The 22714-nt window shown below is 35.6% G+C and overlaps 9 protein-coding genes and 1 pseudogene across 9 annotated transcripts; 8 read left to right on the forward strand and 2 right to left on the reverse strand.

The window, feature by feature from the left end:
• The first annotated feature begins 2817 nt into the window (after window positions 1-2817).
• Window positions 2818-3474, forward strand: LOC145276329 (N-acetylmuramic acid 6-phosphate phosphatase-like). Its single transcript, XM_080127714.1, has one exon. The coding sequence runs from the start codon at window positions 2818-2820 to the stop codon at window positions 3472-3474; it is 657 nt and encodes a 218-aa protein (XP_079983840.1).
• A 2-nt stretch (window positions 3475-3476) lies between these two features.
• Window positions 3477-4280, forward strand: LOC145276331 (putative oxidoreductase YciK). Its single transcript, XM_080127715.1, has one exon. It carries the CDS (start codon window positions 3477-3479, stop codon window positions 4278-4280), a length of 804 nt encoding a protein of 267 aa, XP_079983841.1.
• A 964-nt stretch (window positions 4281-5244) lies between these two features.
• Window positions 5245-6354, forward strand: LOC145276328 (S-(hydroxymethyl)glutathione dehydrogenase-like). The gene has a single exon (XM_080127713.1). The coding sequence runs from the start codon at window positions 5245-5247 to the stop codon at window positions 6352-6354; it is 1110 nt and encodes a 369-aa protein (XP_079983839.1).
• A 95-nt stretch (window positions 6355-6449) lies between these two features.
• Window positions 6450-7214, forward strand: LOC145276332 (S-formylglutathione hydrolase FrmB-like). The gene has a single exon (XM_080127716.1). The coding sequence runs from the start codon at window positions 6450-6452 to the stop codon at window positions 7212-7214; it is 765 nt and encodes a 254-aa protein (XP_079983842.1).
• Window positions 7215-8137: 923 nt separating this feature from the next.
• LOC145276333 (chaperone protein ClpB-like) lies at window positions 8138-10750 on the reverse strand. The gene has a single exon (XM_080127717.1). The coding sequence runs from the start codon at window positions 10748-10750 to the stop codon at window positions 8138-8140; it is 2613 nt and encodes an 870-aa protein (XP_079983843.1).
• A 274-nt stretch (window positions 10751-11024) lies between these two features.
• On the forward strand, window positions 11025-12491 carry LOC145276334 (L-serine dehydratase-like). The gene has a single exon (XM_080127718.1). The coding sequence runs from the start codon at window positions 11025-11027 to the stop codon at window positions 12489-12491; it is 1467 nt and encodes a 488-aa protein (XP_079983844.1).
• A 1599-nt stretch (window positions 12492-14090) lies between these two features.
• On the reverse strand, window positions 14091-14576 carry LOC145276335 (putative 4-hydroxy-4-methyl-2-oxoglutarate aldolase). Its single transcript, XM_080127719.1, has one exon. The coding sequence runs from the start codon at window positions 14574-14576 to the stop codon at window positions 14091-14093; it is 486 nt and encodes a 161-aa protein (XP_079983845.1).
• Window positions 14577-19125: 4549 nt separating this feature from the next.
• On the forward strand, window positions 19126-19998 carry LOC145276336 (D-alanyl-D-alanine carboxypeptidase DacA-like). Its single transcript, XM_080127720.1, has one exon. The coding sequence runs from the start codon at window positions 19126-19128 to the stop codon at window positions 19996-19998; it is 873 nt and encodes a 290-aa protein (XP_079983846.1).
• Window positions 19999-20030: 32 nt separating this feature from the next.
• Window positions 20031-20912, forward strand: LOC145276338 (D-alanine aminotransferase-like). Its single transcript, XM_080127721.1, has one exon. It carries the CDS (start codon window positions 20031-20033, stop codon window positions 20910-20912), a length of 882 nt encoding a protein of 293 aa, XP_079983847.1.
• Window positions 20913-21191: 279 nt separating this feature from the next.
• Window positions 21192-22595, forward strand: LOC145276339 (glycine--tRNA ligase alpha subunit pseudogene; annotated as a pseudogene).
• The last annotated feature ends 119 nt before the right edge of the window (window positions 22596-22714 follow it).

Raw genomic sequence — 22714 nt, forward strand, 5'->3', positions numbered from 1 at the left:
GAGTGGTTTAGGCTTGATGGTTGTATGTAGGGTAGAGGATGGGCAATCATTATTGATGATAGAGCTCGGCCTTGTCAAGTAACTATTGATGCTTCGCCTAAAGAAATGTTTGATTTATGGAAAAATTACAATAGCGATGTGAGTATTAATTTACAGATGCATGGAAATCCATTAGCTTTGCAAGATTTTTCACAGTTTTTTAAATCGCTTAACATTGATTGGGAAGCAATTTTAGAAGAATATATTGGAGCGACTAACTCTCATATGGTTGGCAGGTTTGCTAATGAAGTCAGTCGAAAAATATCTCGTATAAAGGAAGATATCCGTGCATACAATCGTGATGAAATAAATTCATTATAAAGATTAATTGATTTTTTTATTATGAATTTTTATAAAACACAATATGCTGCATCTTTTGTGTAGCATATCAGCCCTCATATGATGACAAGTAGTAAGCATTTTATAAAAAGCTATTGTTTGTTTTTTATCACAGGCTATACAGTATAAATAAAATCTATGATGTTCTTTCAACTTATCCGTATAATTCGCTTATTCTATCGTTTTAGAATAGATGAGCTATTGGTACAGCTTACAAATAAAAAATGGATAGGTGTATTCATACGTATTCTCCCTATTACTTGGAGTGTAAGTCGAGTTAGCACTGAAATGAGTCGTGGCAATTGCTGTCGTCAGTTTTTATTAGAAATGGGAACCTACTATATCAAGCTTGGTCAGGCATTATCGGTGCGACAGGATTTTATTCCCTATGACATTTGTGAAGAACTAGCCTTATTAAGAGATGCTTGTCCAGCGTTTCCAAGTGAGCAGAGTGTACAAATAATTGAAAATCAGCTTGGTCAACCAATCAATGAGTTGTTTGATGAGTTTGACTCCAATCCTATTGCTTCTGCATCAATTGCTCAGGTGCATACAGCTAAATTAAAGGATGGTATGCAGGTAGTGGTTAAAGTGGTGCGTCCTGATATTGATAGTTTAGTGCAAAAGAGTTTGCTTTCTATGTATGCCATTGCTAAGTTTTTAGATAAATGGTTAAAAAAAGAAATGGAACGTTTAAGACCCATTGAAATCGTTAATGAGTTTGCATACATATTGAATAATGAAAAAAATATGCTTCGTGAGGGAGCTAATGCCAATCACATTCGTGCAAATTTTGAGGGTGATAACACACTTTATGTCCCTAAGGTTATTTGGAGTCATACAGCAGAGAGGGTGCTTGTTTTAGAGCGTATTTTTGGTATTCCTATTCATAAAACTGAACAATTGATGGCAGCTGGAATTAACTTAAAGAAAATTGCTGATAACGGTGTTAAGATTTTTTTTAAACAATTATTTGATCATAATCTTTTTCATGCAGATATGCACCCTGGTAATGTTTTTGTCAGCGAAGATGGAAAATATCAGGCAGTTGACTATGGAATTGTTGGTGCATTATCTGATCAGGATAAACTGTATATTGCGGAAAATTTATTAGCTTTTTTTGAGCGAGACTATAGACGTATTGCCGAGCTTCATATTCAATCAGGATGGGTTAAGGCTGATTCAAGAGTGAGTGATTTAGAGTCCGCTTTTCGTAGTGTTAGCGAACCTATTTATGGTAAGCCCATTGGTGATATTTCATTTGCAGAATATTTATTACGCTTATTACAAGTTGCAAGGGAGTTTGGTATGAGAATTCAACCACAACTATTATTACTACAAAAAACTTTATTTAATATTGAAGGTCTTGGTAGAGATTTGTATCCAAATTTAGATTTATGGGAAACGGCTAAACCATTTTTAGAAGGTTGGGTGAAAAAGCAGTTTTCTCCTCGCTCTGTAGTTAAGGATTTGCGTCATCACTTACCATTTTTACGACAACAAATCCCACATATACTTCATCAAAAAAATCATGATAAGGATTTTATTAGACAGCGTTTTATGTTGTATGCCGCTTATCGGAAATTAGCATTAAGTGGATTTTTCATGTCTATTCCCTTGCTGTTTTTCTTTTATCCTGTAAGTGTTTTTATTAATGATCGCATGATGCTAGGTATCAATGTTATATTTATTATGTTAGGGATTTATTTTTTCTTGAGTTCAAAAATATCCATTAAGAAAGAAAATGAGTAATCAGGAAAAAGAAACTAAGCATTTTAATAACCTTGCCAATGAATGGTGGGATGCAGAGGGAAAGTTTAAGGTTTTGCATCAAGTGAACCCTTTAAGACTATCTTTTATGAAGTCATATGATGATTTAAAGGGTAAGCGTATTTTGGATGTTGGTTGTGGTGGCGGTATTTTATCGGAGGCATTGAGCGTGGCTGGTGCTGAAGTGGTAGGAATTGATTTATCAGAGAAGAGTATAGCTATAGCTGAGCAACATAGTAAAGAAAATGGATTATCTATTCAGTATGCTGTTTCTACAGCAGAGGAATTTTCCATCAGAGAAGCTAATGCTTTTGATATAGTGTGTTGCTTTGAGATGTTGGAGCATGTTGATAATCCACAAGTTGTAATAGATAGCGTACAAAAACTGCTGAAGCCTAAAGGTATTTTCTTTGCTTCAACATTAAATCGTAATATGTTAAGTTGGTTTTTTGGAATTATTGTGGCTGAAAATATATTAAACTGGATTCCTAAAGAAACTCACCATCATGGAAAGTTTATTAAACCTAGCGAGTTAGCAGCGATGTCTCGTCATGCTGATTTTACTTTCACGCATAGTAATGGAATTATTTGGAATCCTTTTACTCAAAGTTTTCAGCTATCTCCCAATCGTTTAGAAATAAATTATCTTTGTCGTTTTATCAGTTTAGTATGAAGAAAGTAGGTTTTTATTTTGATTTAGATGGTACGCTAATAGATAGTGAAAAAGACTTATTAGCGGCTACAAAGTTTGCCCTTGGTGGAAATATTAGTTTTAATCGGCCTTTTCGAGAAATTTTGGCACTAGGTTCAAAAGCGATGTTGTATCAAATGATGTCGGAAGTAATAGATGATAAACAATTACCAATAATTCAGAAGAAATTTTTGCGATATTATTCTGATAATATTGCTATTCACAGCAATTTTTATAATGGTGTTGATAAGATATTGTTGAAACTCCAGAAAAATAATATTCCACATGGTATTGCTACAAATAAGTCCTATGCACTAAGTGAAAAATTAATGCAGGAACTACTACCAGATTGGGGGGGAGTAATTATTGGTGATCAGATGGTTGAAGAATATACATCAAAGCCAGCCCCAGATCGATTGCTCAAAGTTATTGAACTAACTAATAACCAAGAAGGAGAGAACTTTTATTTTGGTGATTATCAAACTGATATAGAGGCAGCCAAGCGTGCAGGGTGTTATGCTGTAGCACTGCGTTTTGGTTTTCATGAAGAAAGCAATCCACCTGAAAATTGGGGTGCAGATACAGTTATAGACACTCCTGAGCAAATGACAGAGTTTATACAAGATAATTTATAACAATGAAAATTTTATTTGATTCAACCATTACCTTACATCATAAAGTTATCCTTATTACTGGTGCAGGTGCTGGAATTGGTGAACAGATTGCTCTAGATTGTGCTAGGCGTGGTGCTCAAGTGATTTTACTTGGGCGTACAGTAGGGAAATTAGAACGCACCTATGATTTGATTGCTAAAGAGTCTACAGAAATTGAAAAAAATACAGGCGTATATTATGAGCCGGCGATCTATCCGTTAAATTTAGCTGGTGCGAACGATCTTGATTATGAACAATTAGCTAAAGTTATAGAACAACAATACCAGCGTTTAGATGGCTTAGTGCATAATGCGGCAATACTTGGTAATTTAAGTCCAATAAAAATATATGCTCCACAACAGTGGTACAAAGTCATGCAAACTAATCTTAATTCAGCATTTATGTTAACTCAGGCATGTTTTGAATTATTAGAAAAAAGTGAGAGTGCATCAATTATTTTTACTTCAACTGGTGTTGCTCAACAGCCTGATGCTTTTTGGGGAGCTTATGCTGTAAGTAAAGCAGCAAGTGATACCTTAATGAAAATTTTAGCAATAGAAAATGAAGACATCAATAATATTCGAGTAAATTCTTTCTTTCCTGGTATTGTAGCAACAAGAATGCGTGCTTCAGCTTTTCCTGGTGAGAAGCCTTGCGCTCTCACTCAAACAGAAGAGATTGCACCTTACTATGCTCATTTGCTTAGCAAACATACACAACATTTGACTGGACACATTATTAGCAAAGAAGATTTTGAGGGGGCACCTGTGATTGAAAGTTGTTGCTAGGTGTCTTGATAGGTTTTCTATTTTTAAATTTTTAGATAAGCATAATTCTGTTATAAGAAGGATAACCCTCATACTTTGACTAATTCTAAATAGATAATAGCAGCAGTATGATTAATAGAAACTCGCCTTCTTGCATCGCTGTATTGTTGTTTGCAGAGGTCTCTTCATCAAATAAATCATTAAATAAATTACTTGTATCCAAATCCTCTATATTAAAGGGGCTCCAATAATAGCCTAATGATAGAGTCATCCTTGATAGTTGGTAATCATTTTCTCTACGAATTTTATAGTTTTCATCAATAATAATCCTGAAAAGTATTTCTATTTCGAAACCAGATTGTCTGTCTTTTGATAAATCATAACCTATTCCAGCTGAGAGACCATTAGCAATGGTGTGGTTAACTTTACAGATTTGGGCTTGATTGCATGTGAAGTAATCATACCCTATGCTTGAGCCAAAATATCCACTAAATTTTAATCCCAGTTGATCAGGGTAATATGAAGCTCCTAGTACTGTACCCAGTCCACGTAATCCTCCATATGTTCCAATTCCTGCCAGTAAACGAGTTTGTTTGTTTATTAAATATTGGGCATTCATTCCCATGCCGCCATAGGGTAGTCCCACGCCTGCACCAAGTTGTAGGTTATTTGAATAAGAGGGGAAACTTAGGAAAGATAGTGATAATAAAATGATTTTAAAATCCACATAGAATTTTTTGAACATATAGCTAAGTAGTCATCTGTAAAAGTCATAACAGCAATCTGAACACCAACAGCGTAACTATTAGCATTTGAACATAATTATAGCTTATTGATTAATTGTAGTTAGTTATTAAAAATGATTTCCTTTTAAGAAAAATATTTTTTTTTAAGTTTTTTTATTACAATTTAGAAAGAGGAAGTTGGTAAATTTTTTCTCTAGTTCGTAGAATTCTATTGAAAGTACAGTTCAAGGAGATCGTTAATGAAAGCACGAGCAGCAGTGGCTTGGGAGCCTAAAAAACCATTACAAATAGAAGAAGTAGAAGTAGCTGGACCACAATCTGGTGAGGTGTTATTAAAGGTTATTGCCTCAGGGGTGTGTCATACCGATGCGTTTACCTTATCAGGTGAAGATCCTGAAGGGGTATTTCCCTGTATCCTCGGTCATGAAGGTGGCTGTGAAGTGGTAGAATGTGGTCCAAATGTGAAAGATTTAAAAGTTGGCGACCATGTAATTCCTCTGTATATTCCTGAGTGTGGTGAGTGTGGCTTTTGTGCTTCGGAAAAAACTAATCTTTGTCAGTCCATTGCATCGACAGTATGGACAGGATTTATGCCCGATGGTACTCGTCGTTTTTCGAAAGATGGTAAAGATATTTATCACTATATGGGGTGTTCAACATTTTCTGAATACACGGTAGTACCAGAGATTGCTTTGGCAAAAATTAATAAGCAAGCTCCTCTTGATAAAGTATGTTTATTGGGTTGTGGGGTGACCACTGGTATTGGAGCTGTACTGAATACCGCTAAAGTTGAGCCAGGTGCGAGTGTTGCTGTATTTGGTTTAGGGGGAATTGGTTTATCAGTTATTCAAGGTGCTGTGATGGCGAAGGCAGGACGTATTATAGCAGTGGATGTAAACTCAGACAAATTTACAATGGCTAAAGATTTGGGTGCAACCGATTTTGTCAACCCAAAAGAGTTGAGTGGTTCGGCAACAGAAGCTATTGTTGAGATGACTAGTGGAGGTGTGGATTACTCATTTGAATGCATTGGTAATGTGCATGTGATGCGTGAAGCCTTAGAATGTTGTCACATGGGATGGGGTGTATCAACCATTATTGGAGTGGCTGGTGCAGGTCAAGAAATTAGTACACGTCCATTTCAGTTGGTGACAGGGAGACGTTGGCAAGGCACTGCCTTTGGTGGGGTAAAAGGACGTACTCAATTACCCGGTTATGTTGAGCGTTATCTTGATGGTGAGATTGAGCTAGATTCTATGGTGACACATTCTACGCCATTGGAGGAAATTAATACTGCATTTGATTTAATGCATGAAGGGAAAAGCATTCGCTCTGTAATTATTTTTTAAAAAGTAAATATATAATGAATAAGTTAGAAAGTATAAAAGAGTTTGATGGTGATTTAATGCGTTATCGTCATCACTCAGAGAGTTGTAATTGTGAGATGACTTTTTCCATTTATCTTCCAAAAAATGTTAAAAATGAAAAAGTTCCTGTATTATATTGGCTCTCTGGTTTAACGTGTAATGATGATAATTTTCGGGTTAAAGGTGGAGCTGCTCGTTATGCATCAGAGCAAGGTATTGCTTTAGTTATTCCTGATACCAGTCCTCGTGGGGTAGATATACCTGATTATCCTGATCGCTATGATATAGGGATTGCGGCAGGGTTTTATGTTGATGCGACTGAGTCTCCTTGGGATAAGAATTACCGCATGTATACATATATCGTACAAGAACTTCCAGATTTAATTGAAAAACAATTTCCCGTTTTAGCAGGAATAAAATCTATTAGTGGGCACTCTATGGGTGGGCATGGTGCCTTGATTTGTGCACTTAAAAATCCAATGAGCTATCATTCTGTATCTGCATTTTCTCCTATATGCAATCCTTGTTCTGTACCTTGGGGACAGAGGGCTTTTAGCACCTATCTTGGGGATGATAAAACGGTGTGGGAAGATTATGATGCAGTGTCGCTCATTGAAAATAATCATCGCTTTGATACCATTTTAATTGATCAAGGTACTGCCGATGAATTTTTACAAGAACAATTAAAGCCAGAGGCATTAGCAAGAGCTTGTGAGACAAATAATATTAGTTTGCAATTACGTATGCAGGAGGGATATGATCATAGCTATCATTTTATTAGCACATTTATTGGCGAACATATAGCCTATCATGCAAACTATTTAAAGCGTGGAGAAGAATAAATCAATTAAACTTAGTCTTTTTTTTAAGATTTCGTCTAATTAAAGTATGTTAATCTATTTAAAACATTGTTTATTTTTATTGGTTCTAGTTGTTCTTTCTTTAGACTCCCATTTAGCCTATGCTCGTTCTCCTTCTGATGCAGCTCGTACCTTCATTGAGTCTCTTTCTGAGCATGAAGCAAAATTTGCTATCCTAACCTTTAATAATCAAGATCGCTATAAAATCCGTTATACTCCTGGGGTACGTAGTGGTTTAACCTTTAGAACAATGGATACAGATACTCGAACTAAAGCTAGGGAACTTTTGGATAGTGCTCTTTCTTCAGAAGGCAGTAAGCTTGTTGCAAATATCTTACAGCGTGAGAAAATTTTATGGGAAAGGAGTGAGTATTCTGACTACCGTAATCCTGAGCTTTATTATCTTGCTATATTTGGTAAACCCGGTAAAGGAAGATGGGGGTTTCGCTTTGAGGGTCATCATCTTTCAATTAATATGACTTATATGATGGATAAACTTATTGCAGGTTCTCCTCTTATGATTGGGTCAAATCCTGAAAAAGTAGATATACCAGATATTCCATCCATTCTTCTTACCCCACTCGTTGAGGCTGCACGGAAAGCTACTCAAAATGATGAGGCACGTCTAGAACTTATAAACTCGTTAACTTCTTATATCCCTAATCCATTTCGCACACAATATCGAAAAGAGCTTATCAAACGACATGCTTTTTCAAAAAAGAGAAAAACTTGGAGGGGGTTTGATTTGAGTGGTGGTAATATTTCTCTTGTTATAGAAACTAATCAAACTAACCATTTCCACATTACTTTTCGTGATAAACTGAAAGATTTTGGTGGTGAGTAAATTTGCCATCTATTAATCATCCTCAAATAGGTAGGCTCAACTAGAGTTGAGCCACCAAAATTTATTGCACCTGAAACGCTATATGCTTAGCTTTATTGATTGAGGCATGAATAGTTTGTGGGGTATTTTCATTGCTCTGTTTTTCTTTCTCATTTGTTCTTTCTAGTAGCAGTGTAGCAAGAGGATTCTCTATTAACTTTTGTATTGAGCGTTTGAGAGGCCTTGCACCATACACGGGATTATAGCCTTGCTCAGCTACATATTCAACAACATTATCATCTATTTGTAGTTGTATATTTTTTTCTGCCAAACGATTAATCAGTTGTTTAAGCTGTATAACTGTAATCTCATATAAATTTTGCTTATCAAGATGATGAAAAATAATCGTTTCATCAATGCGATTGAGGAACTCTGGTCTGAAGAAATGTTGGATTTCTTGATTGATTACATCTATTATTTTTTTTCGTGCATCTTCATCTTCTACTTTTTGATAGTTCTCTAAATGCTCTGATCCAAGATTTGAAGTCATGATGATAATGGTATTACGAAAGTCAACCAGCCTTCCTTGTCCATCCGTCAGGCGACCTTCATCAAGAACCTGTAGAAGAATGTTAAAAACATCTGGATGTGCTTTTTCTACTTCATCAAGCAAGATAACTGAATAGGGTTGGCGTCTAACTGCTTCGGTTAGTGCTCCACCTTCTTCATAGCCAACGTATCCTGGTGGTGCACCGATTAGTCTTGAAGTAGAGAATTTCTCCATGTATTCAGACATATCAATACGTACAATATTTTCATGGTCAAATAGAAAATAGGCAAGTGCCTTCGTGAGTTCAGTTTTACCCACACCTGTTGGACCTAAAAATAAGAATGAGCCATTGGGTTTATTTGGGTCAGATAGTCCTGTATATGAACGACGTACAGTGTGGCTAAGTGCTTGTATAGCTTTTGCTTGACCAATGACTTTTTCTTGTAAGTGTTGCTCCATGTGGATAAGTTTATTGCTTTCTGTTTGATTAAGCTTATGTACTGGAATACCCGTGCTACGTGAAACAATTTCTGCAATATCTTCTTCTGTTACCGCTTGCTTAAGTAGGAGATTTTGTTCATTTGTCTTATTGTTTTGTGCAAGAGTAAGCTGCTTCTCTAGTTTTGGAATGGTTCCATACATAAGTTCTGATGCTTGATCATAATTGTTTTCTCGTTTTGCCTTATCTAAATTGAAGCGTGCTTTTTCCAAAGATTTTTTAATATTTTGGCTACCTTCAATCACCGTCTTTTCAGCACGCCATAATTCTTCTAAATCAGCCATTTTTTTGCTTAATTGTTCAATTTTGTTGTTGATTTCTTGTAAGCGTTCTTTTGAGCTTTTATCCGTTTCTTTTTTGAGTGCTTGTTGTTCAATTTTAAGTTGAATTAATTTTCTATCAAGCCGATCAATACTCTCTGGCTTAGAATCTAGCTGGATTTTTAGATGACTTGAGGCTTCATCAATCAAATCAATCGCCTTATCTGGCAATTTACGATCATTGATGTAGCGGGCAGAGAGTTCAACTGCACTAATGAGAGCAGAATCTGTGATGGATAGACGATGGTGTAATTCATATTTTTCTTTCAGGCCGCGTAATATTGCGATGGTAGATTGAATATCAGGTTCTTTGACTAGGGTTTTTTGGAAACGTCTCTCTAGTGCGGCATCTTTTTCAATATATTGGCGGTATTCATCGAGCGTTGTGGCACCAATGCAGTGTAAATCACCTCTTGCTAAAGCAGGTTTGAGCATATTTCCGGCATCCATTGCACCATCTGTTTTACCTGCACCAACTAAAGTGTGTAGCTCATCAATAAAGAGAATAACATTACCGTCAGATTCAGTGATTTCATTGAGAACATTTTTCAATCTTTCTTCAAACTCGCCGCGGTATTTTGCTCCAGCCAGCATGGCTCCAAGATCTATAGAAAGGAGTCGTTTGTTTTTTAGGCTATCAGGAGTTTCTTGATGGAATATACGTTGGGCAAGTCCTTCAACAATTGCTGTTTTTCCAACTCCTGGCTCACCAATAAGAACAGGGTTGTTTTTGCTACGTCTTTGTAGGATTTGCATGACTCGTCTAATTTCTTCATCTCGACCGATGACAGGATCCAGTTTATCTTGCTCAGCTAATTGAGTGAGATCGATAGTGTATTTTTTAAGTGCTTCACGGTTTTCTTCTTGATTTGCATCAGTGATGGGTTTATCATGACGAGCTTGCTTAATTGCTTTTTCTACTGATGATGCGTGAATATTAAATTTTTTTAAATGCTCGTTAATTTCATCATGACTATGTAACATGCTAAGCAGAACAATTTCAGCAGATAAATAACTATCAGAAAATTTATTCTGTTGTTTAATTGCTAGATTAAATATTTTTGATAAGCGTCTTGAGACCATAATATCTCCATCATTGCCAGACACTTTAGGGAAGGTTTGAATTTTTTTCTCTAAAGATTGAGAAAGTGAAGATAAATCTGCTTGTATGCTTTGTAATATTTGGTAAGTATTGCCTTGGGAATCTTTAATCATTCCTGCAAGTAAATGCTCGGGTTCTATGTATTGATTATCTGAAGTTAATGCAATAGATTGAGCTTCTGAGAGAGCTTTTTGTAAAGCTGTAGTGGTATTGTTTATATCCATAATATTACCTTTCGTTATATACATTAAGTTTAGTCACTACCCCATTTGCCTGATTGAAGCAAGTTGAGATTTTCTTTCTTTGTTAGATATTATGGTGGTTGATTAAAAAAATACAATGTTTCATGCAGATACATCTAGGTAATAATGTCTCTTATAATTACTGTAAATTGTCTGTATATATTTTTATGCAAAGATTTTTTGCAGCATTGCTGAAAAAATTGGATGGGGTAATATGGGTAATGAAAAAATATTTTTAATTGTAGAAGCCTAAAAGATGAATATTGTTAATGAGGTGTTTAAAATTGGTGTAGGTCCTTCAAGTTCTCATACAGTTGGACCTATGAAAGCAGCCTATGCATATCTTAAAAATTGTTTCAATGAGGTTGACGCATCGTCTGTTTCTCGGATTAGTGTTGAGTTATATGGTTCTTTAGCCTTGACTGGATTAGGGCATTATACCGATAAAGCAATTCTATTAGGTTTGATGGGCGAAGAGCCTGCTACAGTATCTATTGCTAATATTCGTGGCTATCTTAATGATATAAAAGAAAATAAAAAAATTAGTTTATTAGGTAAGCATAGAATTGAGTTTGATGTGGATCGTGATTTGATTTATTATTTTAAGGAGTCTTTGCCTGAGCATGCAAATGGGATGATTTTTTCAGTGTTTGATGATAGAGGAGAGCGATTGCACTATGATACGTATTTTTCTATTGGTGGAGGGGTTATTCGCACAAAAAATGAATATTGCACGGAGCAGAAAAATAAAGAAAGTGCTAAGCAAAAAGAGAAGAGTATTCAAGAATCTAAAATTGTTTTTAATAATGCTGAAACCTTACTTTCTTTATGTGAGCAACATAATTGTTCGATATCCCAGTTAATGTGGAAACAGGCAAAACAAGAAGGTGAAATTGAGAGAAGTAAAGCATACTTAGAGGCAATATGGAAAACAATGCAGGAGTGTGTTGATAATGGGATACACTCAGAGGAATCAATGTTGCCAGGTGGGTTAAATGTTCAGCGTAGGGCACCACTTTTATATAAAAAACTGCAAGAAAAAATTATTGAGACACCTGATGATCATATGCTAATGCTTGATTGGGTAAGTTTATATGCCATTGCAGTTAATGAAGAAAATGCGACAGGTAACCGGGTTGTGACAGCACCAACCAATGGTTCAGCTGGGGTGATTCCGGCAGTGATGCACTATTTAAAACATTTTTATGCACAAGCATTTAGCTCTGAAAAGGCATTGGATTTTTTGATGACGGCAACAGCGATTGGTCATTTGTATCAAACAGGAGCTTCTATTTCTGCTGCAGAAATGGGTTGTCAAGGAGAAATAGGTGTTTCTTGTTCAATGGCTTCGGGAGCTTTATGTGAGTTTCTTGGTGGGACAGCCCAACAAGTGGCAAATGCCGCAGAAATTGGTATGGAACATCATCTTGGCATGACTTGTGATCCAATTAATGGCTTGGTGCAAATTCCTTGTATTGAACGTAATACGATGGGTGCTATTAAGGCCATTAATGCGGCTCGTTTATCTCTTACTCGTGATGAGCAGAGGATTTCATTGGATGAAGTAATCAAAACGATGTTTGAAACGGGCAAGGATATGTCTGCAAAATATAAAGAAACTGCCTTGGGTGGGCTTGCTGTTCACTATCAAGAAAAAGAATATAAGCAGTCCTCTCGTCAGACACAATCTTATGATATTACGCAAAATCAAGTGGCTTGTTAAAGGTTGCTGTATCGCTTAGAGCAAATTTGCTCGTAAAAATAGAATGAGTTCGGTATTGGTGGCTTGTTTGGCATCAAAACCAAGCAGTCCGTTGCTACCAGGAATCTGTGAAGCTCGTTGGTTATTATTATTTTGAATTAATCCACCAATCACTGCCACCTCATTAGGTTGGATGTGTAGAAAAGATTCCAATTCTCTTTCTCGTAAAATAGGAATTAGGCTTTGGACATTGTTTTTTGCCAAGGCTGGATGTGGGTCTTTTACAAATTCAGAAATTCTTGATATGGTTGGTTTAAGGTTAATAATAAGTGAGTCATCTGGAAGAATTGTTGCAGTGAGTGCAACCACAATACCAACAGATACAGATTCTGCTTGGGTTTCAAAGGAGGTTGTACTGCCAGAGTTATTCTGTAGGGTGTTGGTTTTAATGGTAAAATAGACGATGTTATCGACAACCTTGAGCAAGGCTGTTTGATTGTTGATGAGTCGGATTTGTGGTGAAGAGAGAACTTTTGTGTTGCCAAATTGCTCAATTAATCGTGCACCAAAATTTAGACTGATGCCGTCTAAAACTCCTGAGATATTGGTGTAAATTCTTGGAGCACTTCCAAGGTTAGAGCCAATGGTTTGTTGTGTAATAATGTTATTACTATTCTCAAATACACCCCAATCAATACCAGCCTCATATTTATCATTAAGTGTTACCTCCATGATAGCAATTTCAATATGAGCTTGTTTACGAGCACGGCGATTAACTTTATTAATAATTTTTCTTACCTGCGTATGCAAGGATTGCTTGCCATAAACAGAAACAGAGCCAGTTTCTGGGTGAGTTAATATTTTTGTGTTTTGTACAGTTGATTTAGGAGAGCTTGATGCAGAAGGATTATTGATAATAGTGAGGAGCATTTTATCTAAATTTGACCAAAATAGATTTTGAAATTCATTGCTAATCTCAATATTGGCATTCGTATTTTTTGCATTATTTATAGGGCTAATGCTTTGGTTGAATCTGCTTTTGCTTAAACTTATACGTTTGATATTTGGGTAATCAACGGAATAGTGTTGCCAAAAAGCTATATTTTCGCTAATAATCACGGCATGTTTGTCAAAGATGATTCTTGTTTTGCTGAGCTTTGCAAGGTCTTGTAAAACATTGATTAGAGGCGTTTTAATCGCTCTGTAGGAGTTGATTTTAACGGTCTTTGGAAGTAATAGCCGATAACCAAATTGATAGCTTTTTGATAGTCCATCCAATGCTTTTCTTAAGCTTATTTTTTCAAAATTTAAGCTGACTTGACGTTGCCAGAATGGATTGTTTTCAATACTGTTGAGAACCTTTTTGGTTGCTTGTGGAATAGTGCTTCTAATGGGATATGCTTGTTTGGAAGTAGATTTTGTATACGAGCTTTCCGTGGTAGTATTTGATTGATGATTTTTCTCTAGCCACTCTGGAGGTTTCCAAGATTCAATATTTGGGCGTTCAACAGTTGAGCAAGAGGTAAAAATTAAGACACTTGCGATAATTCCAACAAACTTAGTGGTAGTAAGAGAAGATTGGAAAATAATAATAGGCTAGTGAGTTTTATAGGTTTTATATTAAACAGAGAGTGAGTCGGTACTGATGATAATTCCATCCTCATCGGCATAAATATGATCGCCTTGGTGAATCACGGCATTGGCAAAATTAAGGGTTAGCCCTTGTTGTCCTTCATTACGCTTAATACTTTTTACTGGAATGTGATTGATAGCTTTAATACCAATAGGCATATTTTTTAGTTCTTGAGTGTCTCTTACACACCCATAAATAATTATTCCACTCCATTGATTTTTCACGGCAAGTTCAGCAATGTTATCACCAAGCAGGGCACATCGTAAAGATCCTCCTCCATCAACCATGAGTACTTTTCCTTGCCCTGGCGTGCCAAGTATTTCACGAACTAAGGTGTTATCTTCAAAAAGCTTGACAGTGAAAACTGTACCAAAAAATTGTTTGATTTTTCCATAATCATTAAATATTGGGCTGAGTACTTGTATTTCAGATTCGTATTTGTCATATAAATCAGCAGTAGAAATATTGTTCATGTGTAAAATTTTATAGCGTGAAGTTTTTTAGATGTATTTGTTTAGAAATATTTAAGGTTATTGATACGTTTTCTTATTTTTTTTGCCATTAGGTGAGGTAGCTTGTAGCTTCTCAATCTCTGTATTACTAATGCGAGCTTGTCTTCTTTTCATGCGTTCTTCTTCTCGAGATTTCTCTTTGGCAATATTTAAATCACTGAGTGGATTTAGTTCTTCAAAGTATCTAGCGATGGAATTGATTTGATCATCATTTAAAAACAATGATTGGCGACTCATCAGAAGGGCTTTCCCTGTCAGTAAAATTCCATAAGATTCTGCATCACGGTAATAGACCAAGCGGTCAACTATTTGTTGTCCACTTAGTCCCAAAATTACTGGAGTTTCTAATCGACTTAAATAACTGACTCCAATGGGACCATGACAACTTTGACAATTATTTTTATAGATTCTCCCACCATAAGAAATTTGTCCCTTTTCTGTGCTGTATTTAAAAGATCTGACCTTATGAATTTCTGATTCTGGGATAACAGGCTTATTTGCATGCACTATCGTACTCATAGAAAGTAATCCAAGTAGTATGGAGAGGATGCATAATTTGTTAGAAAAATTATAGGTAGACATAGGGTAAATTGTGTTAATTATGCTAAGAGTTAAAGCCATATAAATAATGAGAAACATTCATGACGAAAAAAGCGATGTTTTAAAGTAGTTTAATGCTGTTCATAATAAGACTTTATACTAAAATTGAAATGATGATAGAGGAAATTTGTAAATAAAGGATAAAAAATTTATTTTTCTTACTTTATGATTTTAAGATAAAAGACTAGCTATCTTATGCACATATTTTCCGCTTTACTAGATATTCCATTTTCAATATGCAAGTGCTTTTTGTAATTATATCACTGCCTCAGAGTATTCGCATCTTTACTAATTGTGTCAAATTTCCTCAACTTTTTCCCAAACCCTCAAAATAAGCTTTTCTTTACTCATCAGCTTATCCTAATTGTTGTCATGCTATTGATAAGTGGTATGATTCGTTTTTGGTGGGTTTTTGATATGCCTTTAACAGCAGATGAGGCCCATTATGGACTTTATGCGAAGTATCTTGATTGGAGCTATTATGATCATCCTCCCATGGTTGGTTGGTTGCAGTTCATTATCATGGCTTTGTTAGGTGATGATGATTGGGTATTACGGATTATGCCAAATATTTTGCATATTGGCACGGGAATTTCGCTTTTTCTACTGACTAGAAGGTTGTATCATCATAAGGAACATGCCGATGTGATAGGAGTAACTGCAGTGCTTCTGTATGAATTTTCCTTGATGTTTCAATTAATGGGTATTGCCATGTTGCCTGATGATCCATTGCTTATTTTTACATTGTTAAGTATTTTTTCTTTTGATTGGGCTTATCGTACAAATAAATGGGTGGCTTGGATATCATACGGTGTTTGCTTAGGGTTGATGGGGTTATCAAAGTACACAGCCATTCTCATAGCATTGAGTTATTTTTTATGGATGGTGACGACTCAGCCATTATTACTATTGAATATCCGATTATGGCTATCTGCCATGATTGGTATCGTACTTATTCTTCCGGTTATTTATTGGAATGTTGAACATGATTGGATTTCTTTTACTTATCAATTAGAGCATAGCAGTGTTGAAGGGAATCAATGGTCATGGTTGGCTATGGCTCGTTCGCAATTAATTAACTTTTTGGCATATGGTGGATTTTTGTTTGTATCCTTGTATATGCTAATAGTAGTTTCTATTCGTGATGGTTTACGTTGTGGGTATCAATATTATCAATGTATCAGAGGATCTGCTCAGTCGATAAAGATAAACAAGGATTATAGTGAGTATCTGCCATCACTATTACGGTGGATAATAGTTGTTTATTTCGTGGTGTTTACTTATTCTTCTGCTCAAGATGGGCATTATCTTCCACATTGGGTAGCATTAATGTTTATGTTGTCTGCCCCATTCTTAGCTGATAAATTCATTGGACATGGAGGAAGGATAAAAATTTTTCACTATACAAAGGTGCAACAAGCAGGCATGTTAGGTGTGGGTACATTTGTCATATTAATGCCATTTATATTAATGAGTGTGTTATTCTTGGGGTATGCTGGTAAACGTGTTTCATATGAGGTTTGGAGAGGGATGATTGGTTGGAAAGAAAGTGCAGAGGTGGTTAAGAAAATTGTAGAACGAGATAATGAGTTATCAGAAAATTCAATTATTTATGTGGCAAATTGGTCAGAGGCTAGCAGGGTGGCATGGTATACACGACCAATTGGTGTGGTGCCTATTGACTCTGTGGTCGGTCAATATGATTTATGGTTCAATGAAGAAGCCGTTAATAAGTTTGAAGGAAAGTCTGTTTTGTCTAATGGCTTGCCAAATAAAAAAGGAGTATTGTTAGCTCCTTTAAAACATGATGAGCTGGAAGAAGCAATGTCTTACTTCAAACAATGCCTGTTTTTACAAAAGTTAACCTTTTATAAGTATGATGTGCCTTTTCTCTTTGGTATTTGGAAGTGCATTCCATGATAATGAAAATAAAATCTGCATTTGAGTATTGATGGATGAGGATTGTATAACTTCTACTTTCTCATTTATAGGAGGGGATTTAGAGTAGAGTATCCTATTAAGATTTTATTTGTAGCTATCTAATAATTCCGTTTTTGGCTTTTTGTAATTTATTTTTTATGGTTTTTGCCACCGTGTTGGTAAGATATAAGGTATACTATGTAATGATATGTGGTATTAAGTTGCGGTAAGGGATTGTATATTTTTAGGAAGTTTAGGTCTGTAAGGTTGTTATTATTAAATTAATTTTGATTTTTTGCCTATCTTTGCTTGCTTTCGGATATATAATATATACCAGCAGTGTAAATATTGCTATTAATGTTATGTACTATGGCAAATAGCGGCTGTTAGTCGCCTTGTTGTAAGTTTTAGAAATGTTAAAAAATATTTTAAATAATTTAACAGGAGTTAATATGAGATTAGATATTAAAAAGACAGGCCTAGTAATCGCCGCTTCAAGCGCATTTATGGTCGCAAACGCTTTTGCTGATGGACACGGTGCAAAAGTATATGGTAGTTTTGGAGTTGAGTTACAAAGTTTTTCATCTAAGGCTAATGAAAATGCTGATGCTGTAGGTGGTTTGAGTTTTGTAGATGGTGGCAATCGTTTGGGTGTTTTGTTTACCAAGAATTTTGATGGTGGTGCAGTGAAGTCAGTTGTTGGTAATGTTGAGCTTGGAGCAGCTCCTGTTTATGATGCTGGTGGCTGGATTCTTGGTGGACGTCAGGCTAACGTTAAAGTGAATCTGGCTAGTGGCGGAACGCTTGGTTTAGGTCAGCAAAATAATCTTCGTGTAGGTTCTGGTGGTAAAGCGGCTTCTTGGACTGGTTCTTACTCAGAGCTTCCAAGAGGTATTAACGGAGCTCGTTATTCTGGATTAAGCTATGTTCAAAGCTTTGGCATGGGTTCATTTGGTTTGATGGTAGGTATTGATGCCACTGATAACGGTGATGAAAGTGACCCCGTTGCAACTAAGCACTTGGGAAGTAATGCTTTGGATAAAACAACGTTGTTGCTTAATTTGAATCCAGCGGATGGCGTTAATGTTCAGTTAGGTTATGATTCTAAGGTTGGTGATGAAAAAACTGATGCACGGGAGAGTTCAGATATTGCATTAAACATTGGTTATTCCATGAGAAATATTTCTGCAAACCTTGGTTATGCCATGTATAAAATAGCTCAAGGAAAAGGAGAGATAAACAGAAACTCTCTTGCTTTGAATGTTTCTTTTGATGCAGGAATGGTGACTCCTTGGATTGGTTACAGACAGTCTGAATTTGATAACAAAAATAGTTCAGGAGTTAAAGTTGCGGGTCTTGAAACTGAAACTGGTATTAGCTTGGGTGTTAATCTAAGTGCTCTTGGTGGAACAGCTACAGTACAGTATGGCATGCAAAATAATACCTCAGGAGTTAAAGGAGCTGATGAAACAAGAATCCTTGCTGGATTGTTCTACTCTTTCTAAGAAAATCCATAGTACTTGTAAAAAGGGAGACTTCGGTCTCCCTTTTTTTTTGCAGTATTTACTTTTTACATTTAAGAATCATTTTTGTATTATTTTTAAGATATATAAAATTGGTTTTTTAGCAAACTGTTATAATTGTTAACAAATTAAGAATTTATCATATAGCTGTTTTTTAAAACCATCTAAAATAAAATGATTCGTAAACTCCCCCTATTTTTATTAGTTGCATTAATCTTTATTAATAATGCTCATGCAGATTATTTATTGCCACCTGCACCAACGATTAACGGAACATCTTATCTGTTAGTGGATTACAATACCGGTAAAATTTTATTAGAAAAAGATATCAATTTACCTCGTGACTCAGCGAGCATGACAAAAGTGATGACTGCTTATGTTGTACTGAAAGAAATGGAGCATAATCCTTCTTTGTTGGAAGAAGAAGTTAAATATCGGAGAAAGCCTACAATAAAAGAGGTTCTAGAATGTTTCTTGAATTGGGTTCTTCTGTTCCATTAAAGACGGTACTATTAGGCTTAATTATTCAATCTGGAAATGATTCGGCTATTGCTCTGGCTGAACATCTTGATGGTTCAGAAGAGGCTTTTGTTGATAGAATGAATGCCTATGCAGAGCGTTTAGGGATGAATACGACTCATTTCACTAATTCAACAGGTTGGCCGGATAATCAACATTATTCTAGTGCAGAAGATATGACCAAACTCGCTATTGCCTTTATTAAAGAATTTCCTGAACAGTATAAATGGTTTGCATTAAAAGAGATGACCTACAATGGTATTAAGCAAAAAAATCGTAATCGTTTATTGTGGAGAGATCCTACCGTTGATGGTATTAAAACTGGGCATACAGAAAAGGCAGGATATTGCTTACTGGCTTCTGCTCAGCGAGGAGATCAAAGATTAATTTCTGTATTGTTTGGTGCAAAATCAGATAAAGAGCGAACATTACAGTCGCAAAAGCTGTTGAATTACGGTTTTCGTTATTATAAGAATATCATAATTGAAAAAGCAGAAAAAAGTGTGTTGAGTAAGCGCGTGTGGTTTGGTCAAGCAAGTCAAGTAAATATAGGTTTTAAAGAGGATTGGATTATCTCAGTTCCTAAAAAAATTGCTAATGAGTTAGAAGTAAACTATCAATTAAATAGTGAGCATCTTGAAGCACCAATTCAGAAAGGAACAAGTGTTGGTTTGGCAAAAATCATGTATAAAAACGAGGTGATTGAAGAGCATCCTATTTATGCTTTAGATGAAGTTTTAGAAAGTGGTTTTTTTAGTCGTTTATTTGATTATATTAAGTATATCTTTGTCTATCTATTATCATTTTTTAGCTTAAGCTAGAGTGAGTATTCCTCTTTATATGAGTTTTTATTATGCCTATTAATCCAGTTTTCCTTAATGGCAAATGGTTATCTATAGACCAAGCAATGATTTCTCCTTTAGATAGAGGGTTTTTATTTGCAGATGGTTGTTATGAAGTGATTCCGATTTATAATCAAAAAGTTTTTCGTTTATCCGATCATTTGCAACGTTTAGAATACTCTCTACAATCTTTAGGCATAGATAGTGGGTACAGTAATAAAGATTGGGTAGAGCTATTTTCTCATTTAGTTAAGCAAACCGATGATAAGAATTATAAATCATATATTTACCTACAAATCACACGTGGTGTTGAGAGTAAGCGAGATCATATAGTAAAAGAAGCAATAGTACCTACAGTCTTTTGCTATGCTGAGAATACAGCTACTCTTAATGATTTACCTGAGGCAATTAGCGTGACTTTACAAGAAGATATACGTTGGCATCGTGGAGATATTAAGGCTATCAGCTTATTAGGTTCTGTATTAGCAAGAAGGCAAGCAATGGACGAGGGTTATGATGATTGTATTTTTTATCGTGATAATGAAATAGTTGAATCCTCATCAAGTAATTTATTTATTGTAGAAGGAGGTGTGGTAAAAACCCCACCGTTATCAAACTGGTTATTAGGAGGGATTACACGTTTAGTATTGTTGGAGTTATTAGAGAAATATAGGATTCCTTTTTCTGTTGAGCCAATTAGTGTGGAACAATTACATCATGCTTCAGAAATATGGTTAAGTAGTTCAATTAAGGAACTCATACCAGTTAGGCAAATTGATGGTCAACTAATCTCTAATGGAGAGATGGGTGAGGTGTTGAAAAAGATATGGGATTGTTGGCGACAATATATACACAGTTATAGTGAAAATCAGATAGAGAGCAAATTAACTTAATGAGTGCTGGAGATTTGGAAGCCAAAAAGACGCTTGTTTCTTTTCCGTGTCAATTTACTTTTAAAGCAATGCTGAAAAATAATGAGCAAGCTGAGGTGATTGTTGCAGAAATTGTTGATCAGCATGCGGATTTATGTGAAAATGGACTCTCTTCTAGGGTGAGTAAAGAAAATAAATACATCTCAGTAAGTTGTGTTGCTCACTTAAATGATGAGAATCAATTAGTAACCATCTATCAAGCATTAAAAAATCATCCAAGTATCATCATGATTCTTTAGAATGACGAAAATTCTCACCTTTCAAGATTTGATTGCCAAGCTAAATAAATTTTGGCAACGCCAAGGATGTGTACTGATTCAACCTTTAGACATGGAGGTTGGTGCAGGAACTTTTCATCCTTCTACATTCTTGCGTTCAATTGGTCCAGAACCATGGAGGAGTGCTTATGTTCAGCCATCACGCCGTCCTACTGATGGGCGATATGGTGATAATCCCAATCGCTTACAACACTACTACCAATATCAAGTACTGCTTAAGCCAACCCCTGAGAATTTGCAAGAATTATATTTGCAATCATTGCAGGCAATTGGTATTGATTTAACAATCAATGATGTACGTTTTGTTGAGGATAATTGGGAGTCACCAACACTAGGTGCTTGGGGACTAGGATGGGAAGTTTGGTTAAACGGTATGGAGGTGACTCAATTTACCTATTTTCAACAGGTTGGGGGATTGGAGTGTGAATTAATAAGTGGAGAGATTACTTATGGGCTAGAACGCCTAGCTATGTATTTGCAGGGTGTTGATAGTGTATATGACTTGGTATGGACTAATTATGATGATAACAATATCTTGTATCATCATGTTTATCATCAAAATGAGGTTGAACAATCTCGGTATAATTTTGAGCTTGCTGATACGGATAATTTATTAGCTCAGTTTGAACATTGTTATCAAAGTTGCCAACAGCTTGTTGCTGAGCAATTATCTTTGCCAGCCTATGAACAGGTCATGAAAGCTTCCCATTTTTTTAATTTGTTGGATGCTCGTAAAGCAATTAGTGTAACTGAGCGGCAACGTTATATATTCCGTGTGCGTGAGTTAGCTCATCATGTAGCAGTATGCTATGCGGAAAAACGTAAGCAACTAGGTTATCCTTTAGGAGTTTTAGAAAAAAGCGATTCAGATAGAAATAGACAGTGGAATAATAGTGAACTATATTCCATTAAACAAGGTGATTTTTTATTTGAATTAGGCTGTGAGGAGCTACCAACTGAATCAGTATTGCCTCTTGCAGAGGGGTTGAAAAAAGCATTTATTAGCAACTTAACAACCCATGATTTTAGTTATGATAAACTAGTTGTGTATGCAACACCTAGACGCTTAGCAATTAAAATTCATAATCTTAATGTGCTGCAAGAATCAAGTGTAAGAAAAAGAAAAGGTCCTCGTACGGATGCTGTAGAGAAAGCACGACTTGGTTTTGCTAAAAGTTGTGGGGTTAAGTTAGAGCAATTAGGTACAGAAAGTATTTCAGGTATTGATTATTTAATGTATACCGAAGAAGTTGTGGGTAAACATTTTAGTGAATTATTTCCTGACATGCTTAATAATATAATTTCTGGATTACCAGTGAAAAAAATGATGCGTTGGGAGTTAAGTGGCTACCAGTTTCCTCGTCCTGTACGTTGGTTGATTGCCATGTTAAATAATCAGGTTGTGCAATGTTCTTTATTTGGTGTGCAATCATCTCATTATACGTATGGTCATAGAATGAGTGGCAAAAATGAACATTTTATAGG

The sequence above is a fragment of the Euprymna scolopes genome, unplaced genomic scaffold, assembly GCF_053919585.1.
Source record: "Euprymna scolopes isolate OS-2025 unplaced genomic scaffold, ASM5391958v1 sca848, whole genome shotgun sequence".
NCBI classification, from domain to species: Eukaryota; Metazoa; Mollusca; class Cephalopoda; order Sepiida; family Sepiolidae; genus Euprymna; species Euprymna scolopes.

Bases quoted from the DNA above. Each gene is read 5' to 3' on its own strand.
- LOC145276329 (XM_080127714.1), top strand. From the start codon at position 2,818: ATGAAGAAAGTAGGTTTTTATTTTGATTTAGATGGTACGCTAATAGAT.
- LOC145276331 (XM_080127715.1), top strand. From the start codon at position 3,477: ATGAAAATTTTATTTGATTCAACCATTACCTTACATCATAAAGTTATC.
- LOC145276328 (XM_080127713.1), top strand. From the start codon at position 5,245: ATGAAAGCACGAGCAGCAGTGGCTTGGGAGCCTAAAAAACCATTACAA.
- LOC145276332 (XM_080127716.1), top strand. From the start codon at position 6,450: ATGACTTTTTCCATTTATCTTCCAAAAAATGTTAAAAATGAAAAAGTT.
- LOC145276333 (XM_080127717.1), bottom strand. From the start codon at position 10,750: ATGGATATAAACAATACCACTACAGCTTTACAAAAAGCTCTCTCAGAA.
- LOC145276334 (XM_080127718.1), top strand. From the start codon at position 11,025: ATGAATATTGTTAATGAGGTGTTTAAAATTGGTGTAGGTCCTTCAAGT.
- LOC145276335 (XM_080127719.1), bottom strand. From the start codon at position 14,576: ATGAACAATATTTCTACTGCTGATTTATATGACAAATACGAATCTGAA.
- LOC145276336 (XM_080127720.1), top strand. From the start codon at position 19,126: ATGTTTCTTGAATTGGGTTCTTCTGTTCCATTAAAGACGGTACTATTA.
- LOC145276338 (XM_080127721.1), top strand. From the start codon at position 20,031: ATGCCTATTAATCCAGTTTTCCTTAATGGCAAATGGTTATCTATAGAC.